Source organism: Stegastes partitus, unplaced genomic scaffold, assembly GCF_000690725.1.
Source record: "Stegastes partitus isolate 25-593 unplaced genomic scaffold, Stegastes_partitus-1.0.2 Scaffold1720, whole genome shotgun sequence".
NCBI classification, from domain to species: domain Eukaryota; kingdom Metazoa; phylum Chordata; class Actinopteri; family Pomacentridae; genus Stegastes; species Stegastes partitus.
In genome coordinates, this window is record NW_007579451.1 from 79,396 (window position 1) to 101,506 (window position 22,111).

At 41.2% G+C, this 22,111-nt stretch overlaps 3 protein-coding genes across 9 annotated transcripts in view; 2 read left to right on the plus strand and 1 right to left on the minus strand.

Moving 5' to 3' along the window:
• The first annotated feature begins 247 nt into the window (after positions 1-247).
• Positions 248-17,401, plus strand: pigl (phosphatidylinositol glycan anchor biosynthesis, class L). The gene is made up of 7 exons (XM_008301843.1): positions 248-506; positions 1,579-1,678; positions 10,101-10,191; positions 11,341-11,408; positions 12,417-12,448; positions 15,160-15,293; positions 16,908-17,401. The coding sequence occupies exons 1-7, from the start codon at positions 248-250 to the stop codon at positions 17,034-17,036; spliced, it is 813 nt and encodes a 270-aa protein (XP_008300065.1). The 3' UTR covers positions 17,037-17,401.
• On the minus strand, positions 17,201-21,342 carry cenpv (centromere protein V). 7 transcript variants are annotated; one of them, XM_008301840.1, is made up of 7 exons: positions 21,092-21,342; positions 20,768-20,875; positions 18,538-18,637; positions 18,322-18,414; positions 18,107-18,176; positions 17,903-18,017; positions 17,201-17,549 (listed from the first exon to the last, which is right to left on the minus strand). In XM_008301840.1, exons 4-7 carry the CDS (start codon positions 18,411-18,413, stop codon positions 17,413-17,415), a joined length of 414 nt encoding a protein of 137 aa, XP_008300062.1. In that variant the 5' UTR covers position 18,414; positions 18,538-18,637; positions 20,768-20,875; positions 21,092-21,342; the 3' UTR covers positions 17,201-17,412. The 7 variants fall into 7 exon arrangements, with proteins under 7 accessions (XP_008300062.1, XP_008300064.1, XP_008300058.1 ...); XM_008301842.1 differs by lacking the exon at positions 20,768-20,875; XM_008301836.1 differs by lacking the exon at positions 20,768-20,875 and having other exon boundaries at positions 18,538-18,640.
• A 168-nt stretch (positions 21,343-21,510) lies between these two features.
• The window catches only part of LOC103372247 (polyubiquitin-B), a 17,777-nt gene continuing 17,176 nt past the window's right edge, over positions 21,511-22,111 (plus strand). The window contains exon 1 of the mRNA XM_008301834.1: positions 21,511-21,529. The gene's annotated coding sequence lies outside the window, so the exon portion shown is untranslated. The remainder of the gene's footprint in view (positions 21,530-22,111) is intronic.

Genomic DNA, 22,111 nt, shown 5'->3' on the forward strand with positions numbered 1-22,111 from the left:
AGTAATTTGATTTAAACACAACTAAAGTGAGACGCGACATTGACTGTAAATGAGCAAAAACGGAATTGTGAGGATGAACACGAGCACATTTTGTTTTGTTTGACTCACTTATACCACTTCTTGATTATTTTTTTAAAGAAGATGAAACGTTACAGATAGCAGACATGCTTAATATTTTTTTACACGTGGAACCATTTGCATGTTCGACTTGTTTTTACACGGATTGTTTATGGTAGCGGTCAAAATAATGAGTATTTACCTGGTTGTCTTCATACTTTTGTGCTATTTGGCTTTGATAAAATGCATTTACTATCGACACCGGCGAACTCTGATGAAGTCGCTGAAGCGCTTGTTGAGCGTTTCGTCGAGCAGAGACTCAGACGGAGCTGAGATCAGAGCTCTGCTTGTTACTGCGCATCCGGATGATGAATGTATGTTCTTCGCGCCAACGATTATACGACTCGTCGAGTTAAATGCCTCCGTTCATTTGCTGTGTTTGTCTGAAGGTACGCTGACAGCACGCTTTTGTTTGCGTGAATAACTATAAAGGGTCAATATAAATGTATGGAAGACGAAATAGCAATCGTGTGGTTGCTGCTAACTAGCTTTAGCTCGTTCTAACTACACGTTTAACTCGTGTGTTGGAAATTAGCAAAACATAAAACGATAATACTAAATTTAGCGGATCAGCTACAACATTAACAATACTAAAAACACAATATATATAGTTAATATGTTTGCTAAAGCAAGTTATTGCTTGTTTGTTTTTGTTCTAAAACTGCACTAGGACTGAATGAATTGGGGAAATGATCTAATTGCAAGTTTTCTGACTTACATGGACATGCCATTTTTCAATATGTATTATATTTAGTTCGTGAACGATTTGTATGACCACATGGGATGACATCAAAAACTTGAGTGTCACACAAGAAGGAAGCAAAACCCCTGACGTGGCAGTTTAACCCTGAGTCAGACACTCTGTATAACTTCAATCCCACGCTGAAGCCTTTGCAGTTTGCAAATTGCATAGAGTTGCAATGATTAATCGATTAGTAGTCAACTATTAAATGGATCGCCAACTATTTTGATAATTGTGTAATTGATTTTAATGTTGTCTGGGTGAAAAAAATGTCTAAATTCCCTTATTACAGTTTCTTAAAATTGAATATTTTGTGGCTTCTTTCCTCCTCTATCACAACTAAAATGTAAACTAAGGACTTTTAGGATGTGGTAGAAATAAGACATTTGAGGACGTCATCTTGGGCTTTGTGCTGTTTGACATTTTTAACAGTATTCTGACATTTTATACATGAAACTACAAATTGATTAATCAAAAAATAGTCACACATTACTGACAATGGAAATAATTGTTAGTTGCAGCCCTCCTTTATTGTCAGACGTTGTAGGAGTTTAGAAGGCCAGGGTTTGATTTGTTTTTTATTGGAGTGCTGATGGAATTCACAAAGCCAAGAGTTGTTTAAACAATGTCAGGAGACCACATTACACAGCTAAAGAAAACTTTTTTTTCAAATTTCATCATCTGTTGAGGAAATAATTTGTCCCCTGAATATCATACAGGAAACTACTACAATCAAGGAGCTCAGCGTAGACAAGAACTTCTCAACAGCTGTGCCGTGTTGGGGATACCAGCCTCCAGAGTCACCATAGTAGACCATAAGTAAGCAGCCAGCCTCTACACCAAACATGCAACATATACAATATAGTGTCTCTATTGTTTGCCTTTAGCTCTGAAAGCCTTAAGATTCTGTTAGCCTGGAAGAATTTTGTGGCTGAATATTTGTCTGGTAAAAAATGTTGATATTAATGTTAATTGTTATCCCAAAAATAAATCACAAAACGAAGTACCCACATGCTGCTTTCAGTTCAGGAGTCAAGTCTCAGCATGTGCTCCTGTTGGAGCCCATCCGTCCCCTCCCTGTCACCCAGTGTCTATCAGAACAAATAGAGTTGACCACAAATCACACCCATCCATTCTCACCACAACAGTTGTGATCTAGCCTGGTCTGATGTATTGACCTCTGCGTCACAGAGGTAATAAATGAGTCGGAGTCAGTGGTAGCTTTGCCCCGTGGGACACAAAGGCCCCTAAAAAGCCTAAAACTTTCAGACAGGCATTAATCAACCAATTTATCCTTTTATCCATTTCAGGTGTATGTTTACATATTTATATCCATCGCCAAAATGCGTTGTACAGCAAGTTCTAAAGTTGTAATTAAAATTTAATTAAAATATTTTTGTATATTACAAATTAATAAATTAAAAAATGAAAAAAGTTGTCCTATGTGGAAGTATGACATTTGATTTTGGCTGTAATGTTTGCACCACTGAGCTGTTGTCTGCCCTGAGCTATCAATCAACTATTTTAAAGATTATTTTTCAGGATTTTTTTGCCTTTATTGCTTAGGACAGTGAAGAAGGACAGGGAAAAGTGGGGAGAAGAGAAGGGGGTGGTCTCAAACCGCGGCCGCTACATTTGGGGTCGCTTATCCGGTTAAGCTACTGGGGCGCCCTCAATTAACTTGTTTAAGCAGCCGCAGAAGATTAGTGAAAGTCAGTGATGCCTAGGGGGAAACTGGGCACATGTGGATGACTCTGCACTAACTTACAGTATTTTTGGGAGGTAATTGCCTGTTGATTGCATTACATTATGTTCCTTTTACTACAAAATTATATTTATGTTTTGCTGCTACCCAAATACAGTCCCTCCGTCATCAGTACTTGGTAGCTCAGGTTTACTGAGGACACGCCTTAAGAGCTGCATGGTATTTTTATGGGTCACTTTCAGGTTTTACACCAAAGTGACAATTCAGCTTTCAGTTTTGTTGCGTTCAGGCAAACTTTTGTGTGTCACTCTGTGTAAGAAACAGTTTTCTTGTGAGAAGTTAGTGGGGGGAAAAAATAGTTGCACAATTAGCTTTGTTGCAGGAACACGACAGTTTGAAGAAGACTTGGCTCTTATTCATCCCAAGTACAATAGAGGCAAATACATCATAAGGTTTTTCCCCGCAAATGAACGTCTTTTGTCTCTGGCTATTGGCAAGGTCAAGTTACAGAAAAAATTGTGGTAAAAGGGTTTTTTTTTTTGTTTTGTTTTTTTCCTGTGGATCCACCCCGCAGCTTCCCCTGAAAATGTTTGGAGTTTCTAAGAACTTTGGGACTGCCTACATGTGAGTCTCTACATGTTGGCTCGCCAGGAGAGCTGTATGAACTCTGGCACTAACCTGGAACTCACAGTAATAAGCTGGCAGCCTGCCCAGGTTGTCTGCCCTAGAGAACATTGCTTGTGTGTGTGTGTATGTGTGTGTGTTTTTTGTTTTTTTTTAAACACACATCCAGTCTTTACAGTTTTATCATCTTGTGCACACAGAATATAGCTGAACTTTGATCTTAGTGCTGTCTGCACTTCTGCTGAACTGGAGTGTAGCCCATTTTCCCTTTCTGTGTATTCTGTTGTTTGCCCAAAACACACACCTAATCAGCACTTCGAGAGCACAAGCCCCACTCACCCACAAGCAAGCTCTCTCTCTCTCTCTCTCTCTCTCTGTCTCTCTCTCTCCTTCTGTTCCACCCCTCCTCCTCCTCTTGTTCATGTCTGCTGAAGCCAACTGCCAAGGACTGTGGGATACATTTTGGCAACGCTCAAAGCACTGCTAATGTAGGTCATTCCAAACTGTTTTTCTCTTTGTGTGTCTGTACATGGCTCGCCACACTTTGGCTTTGCTCTTAACCTTCCCTGTTCAAATATGTGCAGATGTCCATCCAAGTTTTGACCTCTCCCTGTTTTTCTTATTCGCCAATTTATTGCGCACAAAAAGAGAGGAAGTGCGACATTTAGTCCAGTTTTACTGTTTAAAGCCTAAATTTCTGACCAAACTGTTGTTAATGTCAAAGACGGAGTCGCGCTTTAAGTTTAATTAACACAAAATAATTCTAACCATCTAACCACTCTGTAACTTTTTGAATAGGAACCAAAGGCCTGTGCTTCGTATCAGTTTGATTTTAGCAACTGCACACAGTTTCCAGTTTGTTCGACTGAAACTAACCAAAGTTACAGTGTTCAGCTTTTAGTTTTTAGTAGGATTGATTCAACTCTATGGTTATCTGGATGGCTGTAGAACTGTGCTGGGGGGGGCGGGTGGAGCCTGACTCAGGGCGAAGGCAGGGACCCTGGACAGGTCACCAGTCTGTCACAGGGCTACACTTAGAGACAGACAACCAAGCACACTCACATCCACACCTACGGACAATTTAGAATCACCAATTTTCCCTTAACATGTTTTTGGACTGTGTGGGAGGAAGCTGGAGAACCCACGCTGCACAGGGAGAACATGCAGAAAGAGCCCAGGTGTCTTCACCGGGATGCGAGCCAGCGACCTTTTAGCTGCGAGGCAACGGTGCTAACCACCGAGCCACCTTGCAGCCCACAATATAATGTTCTACTGGAAAATCTTTGGTCCTGGCATTGATGTGGATGTTACACTGACCACCGTTGTACCACCCACGTAAACTCTTCAGATCAACCAAGCTCAATTTCCAGTAGCAGCAGCTTCCCCCAGCAGGATAATGTACTCCACCACACCTCAACATCTGCTCAGGAATGGTTTGAGGAACTTGAAACACAGCCTTGATTGTATTAGCCTACACTTTTGTCACCGAGGAAAATATGTAATACTGAAAAAAATGTCCAGATTTTAGATCCACTTACTAAACATGTCTTCTGCTGTTTTAGCAGCTGTGAACCAACAGTCCTGTAAGCAGTGGTGGAACATCATTAAGTACATTTACTCAAGTACAGTTTGGATCTACTTTACTTTAGTGTTTCCATTTTCAGCCGCTTTCTACTTGCACTCCACGACAATCCAGAGATAAATATATTTACTTTTTTACTCCATTACAATTATTTGAAAACTTACTTTGCAGATTTAGCAATTCAGAATATAAACAACTCATAAACTAAATTATAGATCAACATGAAAAAATGGGGGGACAAATGTTATGAAGCTACATAAGGTAGATAACCACCTTTATCAGTTTTGCATTAAAGTACTGAACACATAAATGCATCAATAATTATGTATTATGTCATAAAACATATATGATTCCTAAATGAGCCCGTCTGCTTTATGAGCACTTTCACTTTTACCACTTTAAGCGTATTTTGATGTTGATGCTTTTGTACCTTTACTTAAGTAAACATTTAGACGCATGGCTTTTACTAGTAGCAGTATTTCTATACTGTGGTATTACTGCTTTTCCTTCAGTACAAGATCTGAGTACTTCTTCTGTGCTACGTCTGTGAACTTCAATCATTTGGGAAAAGACTGTCGTGTAGACCCACAGAGACTAAATGGCTTTATGTTTGCTTTTCCTACAAACTCGTGCAAAGTTTAGAAAGGATAAGGACAACAATTACTGGAGGTGAGTGCAGCTCATATTAAGGACTGATCTGAAGCCAAATCTCTGTGTTTAGGAGGCTTTCAGTGAAGTCATCAGCCTTAAACAAGCAAAGCTGGAGTGAAAATGAGCGCCGGGGCTCAAGAGCTGAGATTTTCTTATGTGATACTATCAAAGGACAAAGCCTGAAGCAGATCCTCAGTTTGTGAGATGAAAATATTTGCCTTGAGCTCAGCGACACGGCAGGTTACTGTTCTTTGTAAAGCGAACACTAAACAGGATGTGTGCTCTATCTATCTGCAGTCTGCCTTGATGCTGTGTTACTGTGTTGTCTAGATGAATACTAGTATGTGTTCTCTGCAGTGGGTCTATGTGCTATCAGCTCATTCATCATTATGGTGTGACACACTCTCTCCACTGGACTTTCTTGAATTGCACAACATAAGTCACAGAGTAGCACAGGCTGGGTTATGTTTCATGATGACAGATCTGGGTGAGACACGCTCACTCACAGCTATAGCCTACATCTCTAAGATGACAGGGATAACACGTGAATTCTGCTTTAAAATAGGATTTTCCCTGTAATGCTCACTGAATAGGACAGCTGTGTTGACAGTATCTGGGGCCCCAGTGCATGTTGGGGCCTTTGTGATCAAGCTCGATCTGAGCACGCTCTGCTGCCTCCCCACTTGCTCTGGCTTGACCTCTGTCTGCTCCCTGGACTCGATTAGAGCTGCTCACTGCACAAATCCAACCAGTCCACTTCTTCATTACATTATCCATCAGACTGAACTGAAGCCTCGCTCCGCTCTCGCCCGGCTCATTTCTTTCCGACTTCAATAAATGTCCTGCTCGGTTAAGATGGTCAAAAGTCTTCCCTCAGAAGTAAATCATGAACTGAAAGCTTTTGTTTTCTATTGGATTAGTGTAATTCTCTTTGGGGGACGTAAACAGAGAGCTCAGCACAAGTTTTTGGAAAGGAGAGCAGTATTCGCTGCTGTAACACCCAATCCACACACAAGATTTAAATATACATTGATCAGTGGTAAAAATAGCCCCAACTGATTTATAAGCGCATGGCAGGATGCAGTAAACTGTGGTGAGTTGTTCCAGTCCTGCCACTGACCTCTGGCTGTGCTTTTACTCTAGATACATTGTCAGCACCACAAACTGGCCTCTGCATAGCCAAACCAGTTGTTGTTGTTGTTTTTTTTTATTCAGCCACCAAACAAACTGTAATTTTGTCACATTAGATTGCTGTTTTTCTGCACAACTTCCTTTCAAAACAACTCTAACGGCATTATTTCCGCGATTAACAGCAGTATTCCAGGGCTGTTTTCATGATGGTTTATTCCCTCAACATGAATAAATATTGGCCAAACCTGCAGCCAAGTGTCTGTAAATCATCATGAAACAACATGTGACAGTTGGTGTTGTTACTATAGTTGTAGCTGCCTTATTACACTGGGATATTGTGGGCATACTGTCAGCGTGTAGTGGCATCTCAGCCATTCCCAGCAGGACATATAATCTGACTGTGTGGACAGAAGTCTGGCAGTTTCACAGGCCTGTGGTCCATGTGACCAGACTAAACAAGCCCTCTCTGACACACACACACACACACACACACAGAATCCCTTTACTGGGCGAAAGTTCAACAACTGCATACAGATGCCTGCAAGCAATTAGACATCCACATGCAAAGCTACAAAGGGGAGCAGGGGAGGTTACTTTAGGACATTTTGCACTGTTGCCATGGCGAGGCCGACACTCAGCCTGCATCCTGCTTGAGAAAGGTCAGGTGTCTTATATCTTTTGTTCATTTTTCTTTTTTTTTTTTTTTCCACCCTCCCAGCAGCCGTGTGCTTAGCTACGGTTGTCAAGCTGTAGGGCGCAATGTCTAAAATAATAAATGAATAAATGCAACAGTGGACAAAATGTAAAATTCGTGCTATTGCAGTGCTAATTATCAAGTACTTTGGCCAAATGCTCAAAAACAAACCCACTACCTGTGTTTTGTTTTGTTTTTCCTTTCACCAGACAAACGTGAAGATATGAGACTTGAATTTTCATAACTTTTAAAGCAAACATTTAACAGTAGTTTGGATAAAAATTCAATTTCACAGCTCCACCCTTCTACAAAAACACACACACACACACTTACAAGCCTTATTGTATGTAGGTCACGGGTATCAACGTGTCAAAGCAGCACATTCACTCGATGACAGACAGTTTTAAACTATCTCTGAACCCCCGACCCTCCTCGCTGTGACATAGTCATCAACCCCTCCTAACCCCAGCCGCCACCCCTCACACCGAAGCCTGACCCTCGCACCACTGGCAGCCAATAGATTTGTGTTCTAATCCATCACTTCCCTCTACTAGCTCAACTGTCCTGGCTCATTGTTAGCAGCCAAGGGGAGGGAAGCCACTGCTGACACACTGCCACACCCACACCCCAACTTTAAGCACTCATATGTATGAAGAGCTGCAACTAACAATCAACCTGCTGCTTATTTCCTCCATTAATCGTGTAGATTCAGATTCGTTTTATTGTCATTGCAATGAGTACAACGGAAAGTAAGGTGCAGGCCTTTCAGTGCAAAAACAAAATGTAAAAACTTTGTAGGCAGCTATGTACAATATAAAAGAAATATGTATATTTAAAAAAAACTATATAAAAAGATGAAATTAAATAATAACCATGAACACAGTGTGTAGAGTGGATATTGGACAGAGGTGGTGGCAGTTGTATGTTTACAATATATTGCACTTATTGTGACAAGGAGGCATTTATGGCTCTGACAGCAGTTGGAAAAAAGCTGTTTTTTAGTCTATTTGTCCTGGTTTTGATGCCCTGTACCATCTGCCCGACGGCAGCAGTGGTAGGAGTCCTTCAGGATGGCGTTGGTACTCCTGAGGCAGAAGGAGCCATGAAGGTCCTCCAGTGTGGGTAGAGGCCACCCAGTGACCTTCTCAGCCACTTTGGTGACCCTCTGGAGTTCTTTCCTGTTTGCAGAAAGTAGGATAAACTTGACAAAGTGGTGTTAACACATCTGTCACCTTTTTTGTAGACTATAACCAGAACCAAAAATTAGAGAATGCTTATAGTGGAGAATGTGGAAGCATCAACTGTTATGTTAACCCCACAACCTGCTGACTGGTTTTGAGCTACAAACAGCAGAAAGAACGGCAGGATTTCCAGCTTTATGCCTCTAGTGTGTCGTGTGTCATACGCTGGTCCTTCCAGAAAAATAACCAAATATAAGCTTAAAATTGTGGTATTTCTTCACTTTATCCGAGCTCCACACCACAACTGGGAAGCCATGACCGACTCAGCCGCAACCAACCGTCATGTGACAAAAATGACTTTTTGGCTGAACTGCAGGCTGTGTTCACCGCAGATGACAGGAGAGGCTGAGAGGAATATAAAACACTTGATCAATAAAATAAATTCAGCATGGTTCAAAAACTGTGTGCAAGAAGAAGAAGCAAGTTGTTGGAAGATGCTCTCAGCCTGGTGATGGAATTCATCAGCTCTGAACTCTTTTAAGAGCTGACGTGCAGAGTTGTGCAAAAATGTTTGTAGAGGCTGTAAAAATACAAGTAGGCCTCGTCTAATAGCTGATCTATAGCATGTGGAGCTTCCATTCTGTTTTCCACAATTGGTAACACCTGTGGGCACTTAGGAAAATGTTGTATATGTTGATTGTGGGTTTTTTTTATTATTATTTTGGGGTGGAAAATGTTTGAGTTCTCTCTGCTTGTAGCTGTGGTTGTTGTTTCCATAGAAGGGCAGCACTGAGCAGAACAGAGAAAAATGAATCCGCATTAAATAAATATGTGCGAGGAACAAACAAAGGCCAGAACACTGCTTGGGATTCAAGCGGGGTAAAGACGTCTTAAATGATTAATTAATTGTCAGAGTAATTGCGTGATTAATAGCTCCACATTCGCTGTCACTCACACCACCCATGTGCCGGCTCAGGTGCACAACAACACGCCATGTCATTAATCTCTTTCCTGTATTTTTAGGTTTCTTTTGAAGGTTAGAACTTTGGCTTGCAGTGATGTCAAGTTTCTTGTTTTTTTTATTTTTTTTAAATCAACATAAAGCAGGAAAAAAAAGATAACTTATGAGCAAGCTGGTTTCACTCCACTTGAAATGCAGCCCTCAGGACTTTGAGTTTTTATGAACTATGTTGGCCAAATTCAAATCTAAATCTGTCTAAGTAGGATTTAAGCCCTTCTCTCCCTTTATTTTTTTGTGGCTGGTTTCTCTTGAGTTTAGGAGGACATTGAACAGCCATAAAAAAGAAATAACTTATTATTTCTGCCAAAAAAAAAGGAGTATGTGCATGTTTAGTACGCCAAGAGAGTGGGCTGGCCAAGTGTGATGTTTGATGTGCGCTCTGCGTTGCCTCCAGGCTGTAGTTTCAGATGAACACGATGCTAAAGGCCTCCCGACCCTTCACCCATGTACTTCCCAGCACTCCCTCGTGTTTGCATTCCACAACAGACCATTTTATAATGCTGCACTAAATCTGTGCAAAAAAATACGGTGCTTGGGACAGGAATAAGACTTTCAGTTACAAGCGGAGACACAATGCACCGCTGTTTCTCAGTACAAACCTGTTGTAACATTAACTCTGTAGATCACCAGAATCTCCTTCTTTGCCCTTCAGAAAGCTTCCAGATGATCCCAAAGCAGAGTGGAGCGTCTCACTGGTCTCCTCTACCATTGTGAAGCACATCAGAGCTCACTCCTTCAACGTGGTACGCTCAACTCTGCCTTCAGTTCTTGTCTTTCAGAGCTGTGGCTTTTCTGTCGTTTCCTGTTTGGTGTTAACACACATTTTCCCTGCCGTTCTGTGTAAGAAACTCGTGTATTGTACTGTTTTGTTTTTGCCATATGCTTTGGCACCACGGTTTCCTTGCTCATTATCCTCGTTTGACTGTGGTCTGCGTAATAATCCTGTCAGTCGCCTTCTCTTTTATTGCAACCCAGACTGCATTTTGAGCCTCCTTAAAACCAGAGGAAACGGCCCCGGCTGCAGCAGAAAGTTTGGTTTAATTCCGGTGTTTACGCAGAGATTCTTATCAGGCCCCGGTGCAGTTCCGCACTATTAGCTAATGGGAATGTGGTAAATTTAGAATCAACCTATTTTTTTAACCCGCCTATCTGGACAAAGGAAAAAATACTAATCACTCTGACAAAAAAAAAAAAACGAGCAGAAACTATCGAAGTAACAGTTCTTTATGGTGGGTGATGGAGACGTACAGCTTGATTCTTATATCCTTCAGCAGCTAAACTCTTTTGTTATCAAGGACGACAAACAAACACACCGTCTCCTCCCATCCTGTCAAGCTCAGCCACAAAAAAAAAAAAAAAAAGCAGGCTTAAGAATCACACAGAAAACATCCTCTCTGATGAGAACAGGCAGGGAAAAGCATCGAGATAACAAACAACTGGTTCGATTCGCCTCTTAACCTGAATAATGTGGTTTCTTTTTGCTCTAATGCCTTGTCGTTCTCTTGCTTGTTCACCTACGAATCAAAGTTCGTTAGTGACCTATAATAACTGGTGGTTGGGAACTGAAACATTCGCTCTACGGAAAGACAAAGTCATGGTAGAATACACCTGAGCACAGCAAATGCTCAAGTCTTTAGTCAAGCACTTCTCTTTGCCTTTGACCTGATTTTTTTTTTTCACGTGTTTTCTCTGGTGTGCAAGCACGCTCACAGAAAAAGGCTTTTTAAATATCAGTTGTCAGCTGCCAGCAGCTCCACAGTCAGACACACAAACCCTTACACTAACCCAAGAAAACTCTCTCCCTCCGTTTTTGCCAGAGTTTATTTAAATTCACTTTTAGATACCCAGATTCTGCCTTTTCACCCACGCAGTGAGATATTCTGTTGTTTCAGGTGCTGACCTTCGATGGAAGAGGAGTGAGTGGCCATGCCAATCACGTAGCCATCCATAAAGCTGTCAGGTACAGGCTGCACTTTAAGGCTTTTCCATCTTTTAATATATTTTTTTTAAGTCTTTCAACTTAAAGATGCCACCCTCACAGATATTATGTGGCTTAAACACAAAACCCAGTCGTCTCCACAGTCATACAAGTCTGTCCAGGAAAATGCAGAACATTTAGACTCAATCAACATCCGTCTCTCCAAATGTTTCCCCACAAAGACACACAGCATGTTTTTCAGAATCGGTCTGTTACATAGCTGAGAGGTCATCCAAACAGAGTCCTCAGAGGCACTCGGCTCTGCTCCTAGTGAGCAGCAGTAAATCCTGTCCCTGAAGTGGTGAGGTGGGAGGCCAGCTCTGGTTTGGAGAGGCCAGCCACGCAAGTTGCATCAGACTGTTGGTTTAGAAAAAAAAAAAAAGTGTTTTGCACTGTGAAGTGTACATCGTGGTCCCCATGCTGCATTTAAATGTCTGCTGAGTAAGTCGTCGCCTTTTCCTTCTCATGGCTGTCGGTCGGTCTGTGGGCCTCATGTGTTGATGAGATGGGAGCTCTCCAAATCACATCTCATGATTCCCATTAGGCAGGAGCCCAGAGGGGCTGTGTACCAGTCTCACAGTGATCTAAACCCCAGCAGTTGGCTGTTGTCAACATGTTAACAGCTATTGCACAAATAGAAATGAGAGTTAGGAGGGAAACGATTCTGTGCTTCTAGTGACTCGAGCTGCTGTCGTATGAGGAGAATAAATGAAGAAAGACTTTGTAGCTGCAGGACTTTAATGCAACATCACATAAAAACATACAGAATGGTATTTAGCAGTAGCTTGGCTTCAGCTCTTTGAATGACTCTTTACCTATTTATGTTGTAATCAGTGGAGCCGAAACTCTAATCTTGGTTGCATGTTGGCACACACATGCACACTCTGTGGTTATTTTGGTCTCAGATGCCTCCACCAGCCACGTCAGTAAGATGTGCTGTCTGTTTGATGTTTGAATCACGTTTTCAGTTGGTTTTGTTTTTTCTTACAGGCATCTTGCTTCCACTGGACAAGTACCCGACGGTAGGTTTGACACAAAGACAACTTAGTTATATGCTTTGAAGGGTGACGTTTGTTATCACGCTCAGAAAAACTGCCTGTAGAAGTGAAGTTTTTTTAAGGAACTTGATCTCAGTTGTTCTGGTGGAGACAATCAGTTCCCAGCAGATTAAGTACATTTACCTAAGTACTGTATTTAAGTTCAAATATGGAGTAATTATACTTGACTGAAGTCTTTTCTATTCATGCCTCTTTCTCACTTCTAGCCCACCACATCTTACAGTGAAATATTGTACTTTTTACTTCACTACATTTCTTTGAAAGATTTTTGTTACTTTGCAAATTAAGATTTCTGCACATACAACATATAAATAAATGTATATAATATGTTTTGTCACTGATGAAGCTACCCTGCAGTTTAAACAGGTACTATTAAGACAATTAGTTAATCAACAGCTGTTTAAAGCACTCGTGATGTAATTTCTCACTATTTTTCATAATTTAATTTAATCGAGTGAGCAGGTCAGCAGGTTCATCTATAATGAACATAATCATTAGTGGCGTAGGTGTACAAAATAGTTAGAAATGATCAACTTCTCCCCAAGCAAAATACTTAAATAATAATAATCTAGTCTTATATGAGGCCTGCAAAGTGGCTCGGTGGTTAGCATCGTTGCCTCGCAGCAAGAAGATCGCCGGTTCGCATCCTGGTGAGGACATCCATGTTCTCCCCGTGCAGCGTGGGTTCTCTCCAGGTTCTCCGGCTTCCTCCCACACAGTCCAAAAACATGTTGAGGTTAATTGGTGATGCTAAATTGTCTAAAATGTGAGTGTGCTTGGTTGTCTGTCTCTAAGTGTAGCCCTGTGATAGACTGGTTACCTGTCCAGGTGAACCTGCGTTCACCATGAGTCAGCTGGGATAGACTCCAGCCCCCCACGACCCTAGTGAGGATTAAGTGGTGAATAGATAATGGATGGATGGATGGAAGTGCATTTTCATGATAATACTTACTCACTTTTACCTAAGGAACATTTTCAGTGCACCATTTTTGCCTTCCAGTGTACGTTTACCAAACTAAAGGAAGTAAATACTCGTATGAATACATGTAAGTATGATGACAACGGACACATGAGCTAAACATCATTAAAGTTTAGGTAACACTCGAGTAATAATAAGCTTCATTTCTCATGGCACCGTTCAAAACCAGACATACAAAGTTTTTTACGTGTTAGAAAAGGGCAACAACAAAAGATTTTTAAAAAAAGAGACGATAAAACATTGGAAAATGACTTTATTCGATTTTATACAAATGCCAACCTGTACAGCTGCGTTTTTAAAAGCTTTTTAAACCGAAGCACTGACTCATCTGCTCCACAGCGTTGGAGCTAAAACAGTAAAAGCGTGGGTCCCGTTTGTTTTCAGCCTGGAACTTTTAAGAGCCATTGATTTTTTTGATTTTTTTTTTGTTCTGAAGGGTCGAGTTGCAGAATAAGGGGTAAAGAGTGCTGAGATGTAGAGCGGCGCCAGACCAGATTTATCAGCAGTATCTGAAACTCTCTAACGAATGCAGAGCCAGTGTTGTTGGTAAATCCAAGATGAAAACTTCTCCTATAATCAGACGAGGCAGATATGACTCGACACATGAGGGCCACCACCTCTCCTGGCTGCATTTTCACATTGAGAACCCTGGAAAGTCCTGAGAACACCGGCTCAGACTTTTGTTAATGTACAGCGCCCTCTCCTGTTCAGAAAGGTTGCCTGATTCTTGTGTCTCATCTATACATTTTGGTCTGCTGGTGGCAGCATGAGGCTGGTTGGATATAAGAACCACCAGCTGTGCCCTCAACTTCGATGCCGATCTGTACATCCGGGTTTTTAGAATGTCTCTTTTCTCTCTCACAGATGTTGAAATCAGCGCTTTCTTTACATCTCAGCTGTCACAATCCACATTCCTATCTCTTCATTTCCACCCAAACAGACTGAACTTTTACTTTTGCTTGCTTCAGGCCAAACGATGACATTCAAGGGAAATGTTTTTAACAGAAAGCGAAAAGAGAAGTAGGCCAGTGAGGACGGGCGACGTGTCACGACAAGCTGACTGCCTCGCCGGTCTGGTAAACATTAAAGGCCACACAGCACACGCAGGCGTTGGAGTTTGAGCACAGAGCATGATAAGAAACACGCATGTGGGCAATCATTCATGAGCTGTACAGTAAGTTACTGAATGCCAGGAAGACATTATCCTCTCAGTCCTGACGCCACAGCAAACGCACGCTTTGTTTAGGACGGAATGACCTCGGTGTGCCTCGCCCTGTTTAGGGTGAACGCTCCTAAAAACAGCAGGGACGCCTTTAATCAGGGTTATTTATTAAACCAGGCGTTCCACCTCACCTGTTCGACTGGTCTTACTGCAGGCTCTTGGCGAGGCAGCAGAGAATTAGGCCGTTAAGCCTCTTCACCTGGCTGTACAACAAGGCTCCTACTCAGCACTTACAGCTTTTTTTTGTGCCCTGAAAACTCCTCCTGTATGAAATAAATCTTTCAGTGCTACGTTGTGCTCTGTGATATTTTTGTACAACACAGCAGCAGCTCTAACTTCACGTTCACTGCAACACAAACGCTGAACAAGAAGAACAGGCCAAGTGTGGTGCCTGAACTGAGGCCTAGTCAGCTGTCCGCAGTGAGCATTTAGCAACATTAACAGCTGACTGGGTCTCTTTGTCTTCACTCCCAGACTGCTGTTTGCTCTCCCTGGTGACTGTTGGCCTCCTCAGGAAGTACATCTCCTTCTTGGAGCTTCCCCTCAGCTGGCTGCTGCCCTCGTGCCTCTGCTGTATTATCGGCTCACAGGGCTACAGGCGAGCCAAGGTAAGCCTCCAATTAGACGGTTTGTTGGCAAGTTATGGCGCTGTCTACGCTTAGAGGGCTCACGTGTTTTTAGCGCAACATAATAAGGTTTTGTGCTGAGGAAGCAAGAGGTAAAGTCAGTAAAAACCAATAGAGTGTAAAGTGAGGAAATGAGGACTGAAATGATAGTCATCTCATGAAGCTACAGGACATTTTCACACACGCATCAGATTCTGACCACTGCTGGTTGTTAAAGGTGGAGTCGGCAATTCAAATCCACTTTTTATGAAACTGAACACATCTTTTCAGGGCGAAGTCCAATAACAGTCCATTTAGAGCGTGAGCACTGAAAAAAATCTGGTGTTTGTACACAGCCCTGGTCTTGTAAATGGTAACCAAAGTGACTGATCCACACAACACGATTCCAGCGAGTCCTTTACACGTTTGTGCTTTCACACAGGACAAGGGAAAAGGGACGACGAGGGGAGATGTGCTTCCATGTAATAGTGATGCAAATCTGAAAGTTAACTTTTGAGATGTCCCTAAAAAATGTAAATAAAGCTGATTTCCATTAGAAGCGTCGTGTTGCCAAAAGTTAGCGGCAAGTGCTGCATTAAACATAACTGTAGCAGAGTAGAAGAAGCTGAAAAACAAAACCAGTTATTTGCAATAGCTGAAGAAGACAAAAAAAAGAATCAAAACTTTGTCCATCCATGAGAGAAAAATCAAGAGAAGTATAAAGGATTTGTTTTAATCTGAAAATGTTTAATTTATTGCTAACCTATTAACCATTTATCTCTGGGGTCAATTTGACCCCATTCAACGTTTAACATCTCTAAATAAGTCACTGACATATTTTTTCAGTTTTATTTAAAGGGCTATTTACACATAAACTTGGGTAACAATTTTAATTGTAATATTTTCTGAAGGTTTAAATTGCTAGGATCAAATTGGAAAAGTAATGTAATTCAGTGTTAATGTCAGCTGGTATTGACACGTTTCATGCTGTCCAGAGACAAAGACAATGAAAGAAGCAGAAACAGCTGATCAGTGACGTGACTTAAATGTCAGAACTTATTCCATAAAGTTATATTCGTCTCTCCTGAAGCTAATTACCATTTTGGGAAAAAGTTAAAAACCGTGTTGATCTTTTAGAATTTTTTTGTTTGGGTTTTTTTTGCAATATTGCAGAAGTTTTGCCTTTTTTTAAATAAACTTTTTATCATGCAATACTTCAAAATGTGCATAAAAAACATTATAGAAACACGACTAATGGGAGCGATGGTGAATCAGACAGTTTCTAACTATCTAAATATGCTGATTTACTAAACGTTAACAATCTTTGTCCAGAGCCACAGACTCCACCTTTGACTGACATTTTAAACTTCACTCTAGAGCAGGGGTGTCCAATCCTGGTCCTCAAGAGCCACAGTCCTGCATGTTTCAGATGTTTCTCTCCTCCAGCACACCTGATTCAAATGATCAGCTCATCCTCAAGCTCTGCAGAAGCCTGATAACGATCCTGATCATTTGAATCAGGTGTGTTGGAAGAAGGAAACATCTAAAACATGCAGGATTGGAGACCCCTGCTCTAGAGCTTCTATATTCTCTTAAACACACCTGTGTACCTTCCAGGCTGCCATGCTGTGTCATCGCACTCAACTGTTGTGGTTCCGTTACCTTTACATCACCTTCTCTCGCTACATGTTCGTAAACACGCTGCGCATGATTCCACAGGGACCAAAGAACCTGAAGATCTATTAGAAGTTCATCACATCCTGAAGCACTGATTTCTACACCTCAGGGTGTCCACAGAGCACAGCCCATGAGGTGGAATGTTGTAGCTGTTTACAGATTATTTTGATCCTATATTGGCTGTAAAAGCCTGAATATTTTCTAAAGCACTTTCCATAAACAAAGCTGACAACCATTTTGAAACGATGTTTATTAATATTGGTAATTTCTTGTGTTTTTGCTACAGATATAACTTTCAGTCATACACTGTATAAAAACAACACTAAGGTTTTCCAGGTGGTTCTGTTTTTCTTCACTGTATTATTTCAAAAATCTGTGAAATACTGTTGAATATTTCTGATGTATCGCTGATTAAAAAATGTTTGATTCTTGTATCACAGTCGTGTTATTTTTCTTGGGCGGGTTTAGACATGTCTCGGATGGTTTTGTGAGTCTGCATGCTTTCTTCCCATTTCTCCCCACAAAACTTCTCCACTGTCACATTGCGAACAGTCCCTGGATCCAGACAGTGAGGAGCAACACCTGCGGAGACAACACAGTAAGAAAGGGCATCCTCTGATTTGCATATGAGTAAACCAGCCTGTTCAGGGCATTTGAGTGACACCCTGTGAAACCTACTGGTTCAGTCATTCAAAGTATTCAGTTTCAAGGATAGTTCCTGGTATCAACGTTATCCACCGTTTAACTCCAATTGTGAACATAACACCTCTGTTTTCTACAAATATAAACTCAGGGCATTATGGAGCAGACTGTGTAGGTCAGTTTGAAGTAAACACAGCAGACTTGGTGTGGAGTAAACACAGCAGGGTGTTGAAATAAGTTTACAACACATGAGACCAGTGAGACGATCTGGTCTCAGCTGCTGGAGGTCGTACCGTATCCGTCAGGGTTGGAGCGTGGAGAGTAGAAACTTTGAACCCCGCAGGTTTTACAGAAGGTGTGTTTAGCCACGTGAGTGTTGAACGTGTACGTGGTCAGATTATCCAACCCCTACAAGGAGGAAAAAAAGATCAAAGTTCACCTTTTTTATTGATGACATAAATCATATAAAATGATGTGTTTGAAGCAGAGTCTCTCACCTGTAGGAGTGTGAACTGACTTTTTGGAACAATGAAATGGTGGTTTTGTTTCTTCGTGCAAACGCTACAACTGGAGAAACGGATATAAATTGGTAGAAGCGGTGCTGTTTGAAATCACTAATGTGTTATGGATGACATTACTGTGACTGATTTTAGACTTGATGTCTTTGTATTTGTAAGATTATGATTCGTGTCGCTGAATTAATCATCCATACTTGCAGTGAAACACATGGAGGTCTGGGGAACTCCAGACTTCAAATCGTACAGCCCCACAATGGCAGCCGCCTGTATGTTTCACCAGCTCCATTCTGTAGGTACAAATACAATAACATAGCGTCAGGATGGAAACAAGCTGTCAATCAGATCTGAGTGCTGTGAGATGGTAAGGCTTGCTTCAGTCGTGTCAAGTAAAAGAACAGGAATGTATTTACCCAACTGTTGAACAACGTCCAGACGAAACTGGTGTGACGTGGTTGTTGCGAAACCTATTGATGGTGAACTAAATGTCGCACCCAGAAAGTTCCAGTCGCCCTGCTGAGGAAAACAAAATCAGCCTACTTCAAGTCTATTACTGATAAAGAGTCACATTTGCATTAGAAACCTCTCCCCCAGCTACACCTTGGACTCATTTACAGCTACAGATATGGTCAGTGAATATCTCAATTAAACATCAACTGGGTTTTTCTGAGTCGGGAACATTTCCCTTTTGGGATAAATAAAGTAATTTTCATTTCATTTCATTTCATTTTCAGTTCAGATGATTACAGCGTCAGCTTCCAAAGTACTCTTACAGACCTATTTCCTACTGAAAATGTTGTTTTCCTGGAACACTGTAATTATTCCGAGCGAGGGGAAGGGCAAAGTACAGCAGACTTGCACAAACACATTCCTCGGAGGTTGAACTAGATCAGCCAGCTCTGTGTTGGAAAGCAACCGTCGTGGTTCATCACGGGATGGGTGTCATATGACAGCGTGCCGGAGGGGTGGGATAAGGGAATGCTGTGACCCAAATACATGAATTAGGGCTCTCGGAGCTGTATCATATCTGTGACCCAAAAATAGAAATACAGTAGACTGCTTGACCCCCCTTCGGATCTTTTTGCTCTTTGATTTGATTTCTTTTACAGAGCCACAGTTATCTGTAACGGTGGTGGGAGCTAAAAGCGGTCAGCCACTGGAAGCTGTCAGAGATAAAGCTACACAGAAATCTGTACATGCTCCCTATCTTGCCAGACTCCTGTGGCATTGACTGTTATTTATTTTTGACATCTAAATCTCAGGTGATGGGTGTTTAAACAGCCAGATTTCTCCAGTTACATATCACAAAAAAATGGCGTGCCAAATGAATGACCTCCCAACAGTGAGTCAGTCATAAAATCTTTAATCAGCGTTTAACTTGTGTGAGTTTTCCAGTAACACCTGGGCGTTGACACCATCCCACAATAATTAGATTTATGTTTGAGCTTCCTCATGGAAACAAGATCAAGCAATTTTCTTTCAATAAAAATATAAAGATTTGGGACGCCGCTCTAGCTCACCTGGCTGAGCTGGCGACCCACGTGCAGGAGCTATAGTCCCCGATGCAGCAGCCATGGGTTCGAATCCCGCTCATGGCCCTTTGCTGCAACCCATTCCCCCACTTTCCTGTCTCTCCTTTGACTGTCCTATCTAATAAAAAGGCAAAACATTAAATATATATATATATATATATATATATAAAGAGTTCATTTGCAAAAACAGATACCTCCATCCACACAAACCTTCAGAAAACCCACTTTTCCATCGTCTACCTGAGACAATATCAATCCAACTTAAGTCATCTCTATTGTTGTCATTTCTACTGAGTCAGATCCACTCAGCTTCAGTTTGACTAATATTATCTTAAGCAAACAAAAACACAAGTTTTCTGAAAATCTGAATTCTGAAAAGTTATCTGTTTTTGCAAATGAGCTCTTCATATAAATATATAAAGGATTAACAAAAAGCGCTGAAATACATTTTAACTATTCCAGTTGCTCACTTTGAGCCACAGAGATAATAATAGATAGATAGATAGATAGATAGATAGATAGATAGATAGATAGATAGATAGATAGATAGATACTTCTTTATTTATTAATAATAAGGAATATTTGTGCCTGAATTTAGCATTTTCCTTAATACAAATAAAAAGCTTTGCACCATAAATTGATGACGAAAAGGCTCAAAAATTCAACACAATGAGGAAAATCAAGTTCTTGATGCTTATGTGCTTTATGTGTCCCCCAACAAAACCTTTAAGATTTAAGAGGCCCAAATGGCATGTGAATAAATTACTCTTATAGAAACTGAATGCTCATCTATTCAGTTCGATTCTGGCTGCTCACTTGTGTCTGGGTAAATGAGGAACAGCATATCAGGCCGACTAAACTTCACTTTCCCGTATCCAGGCTATGATTGTGCAGTTTACGGTCACGACTAGGGAAGTGTGTGTGTGTGTGTGTGTGTATTCCCTATCAGCAGATCCTCCTCATTAAATGAACTCTTTTGTCGTGATCTTAGCTGGCTGTAAATCATCGTCTTTATTTAGATGGTCTGCAGGATGGAGGTCTCGCTAGAAAGTGAAATAAGGTCAGGAAAAGAGGCCACTTAGCAGCGCTATCTTTAGCACAGATTCCTCACCCTGCTGTCACAACAGCTGGTAGCACATTCAGCTAACACGTTTCCATCTGTAAGCAGTGGCACGTTTGACGGGGATCAGCTGAAGACTTGTCTGCACATGTCCCTCTTCTGTGTTAGTCACATAAACATACAGTCCTTTAGGCATGATACGTTTCAATGCAACATAACATAACAATTAAAGAAGGAATATTAGTGCAAAGCCGACATTGTTCGGGCCTAGAATTATACAACATTTCGTGTATATAGGTCGTGTCTAACTCTTAAATAGGTCTCTGTTATAACCTCGTAGACATGAACATAACTTAGTCATCAAACATTACTTACTGTAACACACCAACCAATCACAGGTCACACAAACAACCATGCCAGCCAATCAGAGGCCCGGAGATGTTTCCTGTTGCCGTGCTGCTTCTAGCACTTTCTGGAGCCAAGGCCGCAGTGTTGTGAAATATCCTTCCGCTGCTGAGAATCTGTCACAAAATAGTTCTAAAATATACAATTCCGACAAAATGTTTACGTTAATGATTAAACGAATGAGCAATAAAACGATAGTACAGTGAAACTAAAGTCTATATGACGAAACAGTGCGCTTCAGAGCAATGGCAAGTGCTTTTACGCGCGGATGGATATACACTGATGACGTATACAGCTTATACTATATAATGCAGTGTCGATGTGTGTACTGCAGTAGTTCTTAACCGGAAGACGAAAGAAGCAGATCGCCAGAAAGCAAGCACGAGCTATTTACTGCGTTTCTTGATTGTAAGTTTATTTTTCCATTTCATTCTTCCCTTTTTATCATTTTGTGAACTGAAGCGTATGTCTCTAGAGCCTTGTTCGGCTACTGTTATCGTGTTGAACGTTCGAACTACTTATCGGTAATGACGGTGTCTGCCTTAAATGTTAGTTCGGTCGTTTAGTCAAAATTCATTATATTGTACTTTGTATTCTGACTTAAAACAGATTCTGTCCGAGTATACGGTCAACTCATTTGTTTTCGTTTTCGGTAACGCAGCAGTGGCAAGCTAGTGTTAGCTTCAGCAGTGACTCAACATTTCCAGTATCGTCCATTAGCGGGTAACGTTAGCCGAACAAAAGGAAGGTCAATATGATCTCAAAATGGCGCTCGGGCTGAAATGGCTGCTGAGCTGCCGACAGTTCACAACTCCGTTTAGATTTAGAGGTATTTGAAGCTTCAGCCATCTGCCCCTTGGATGAAGTTGAATTGAATTGAACATTTATTTAAACAATGTTTTGCGTAGTGTCATTGATAAGTCTGTTGTTTTTGTGTAGTTTATAATTGACATGGTATTTATTGAATGCAGTGGTTCCAACTCGGGTTGT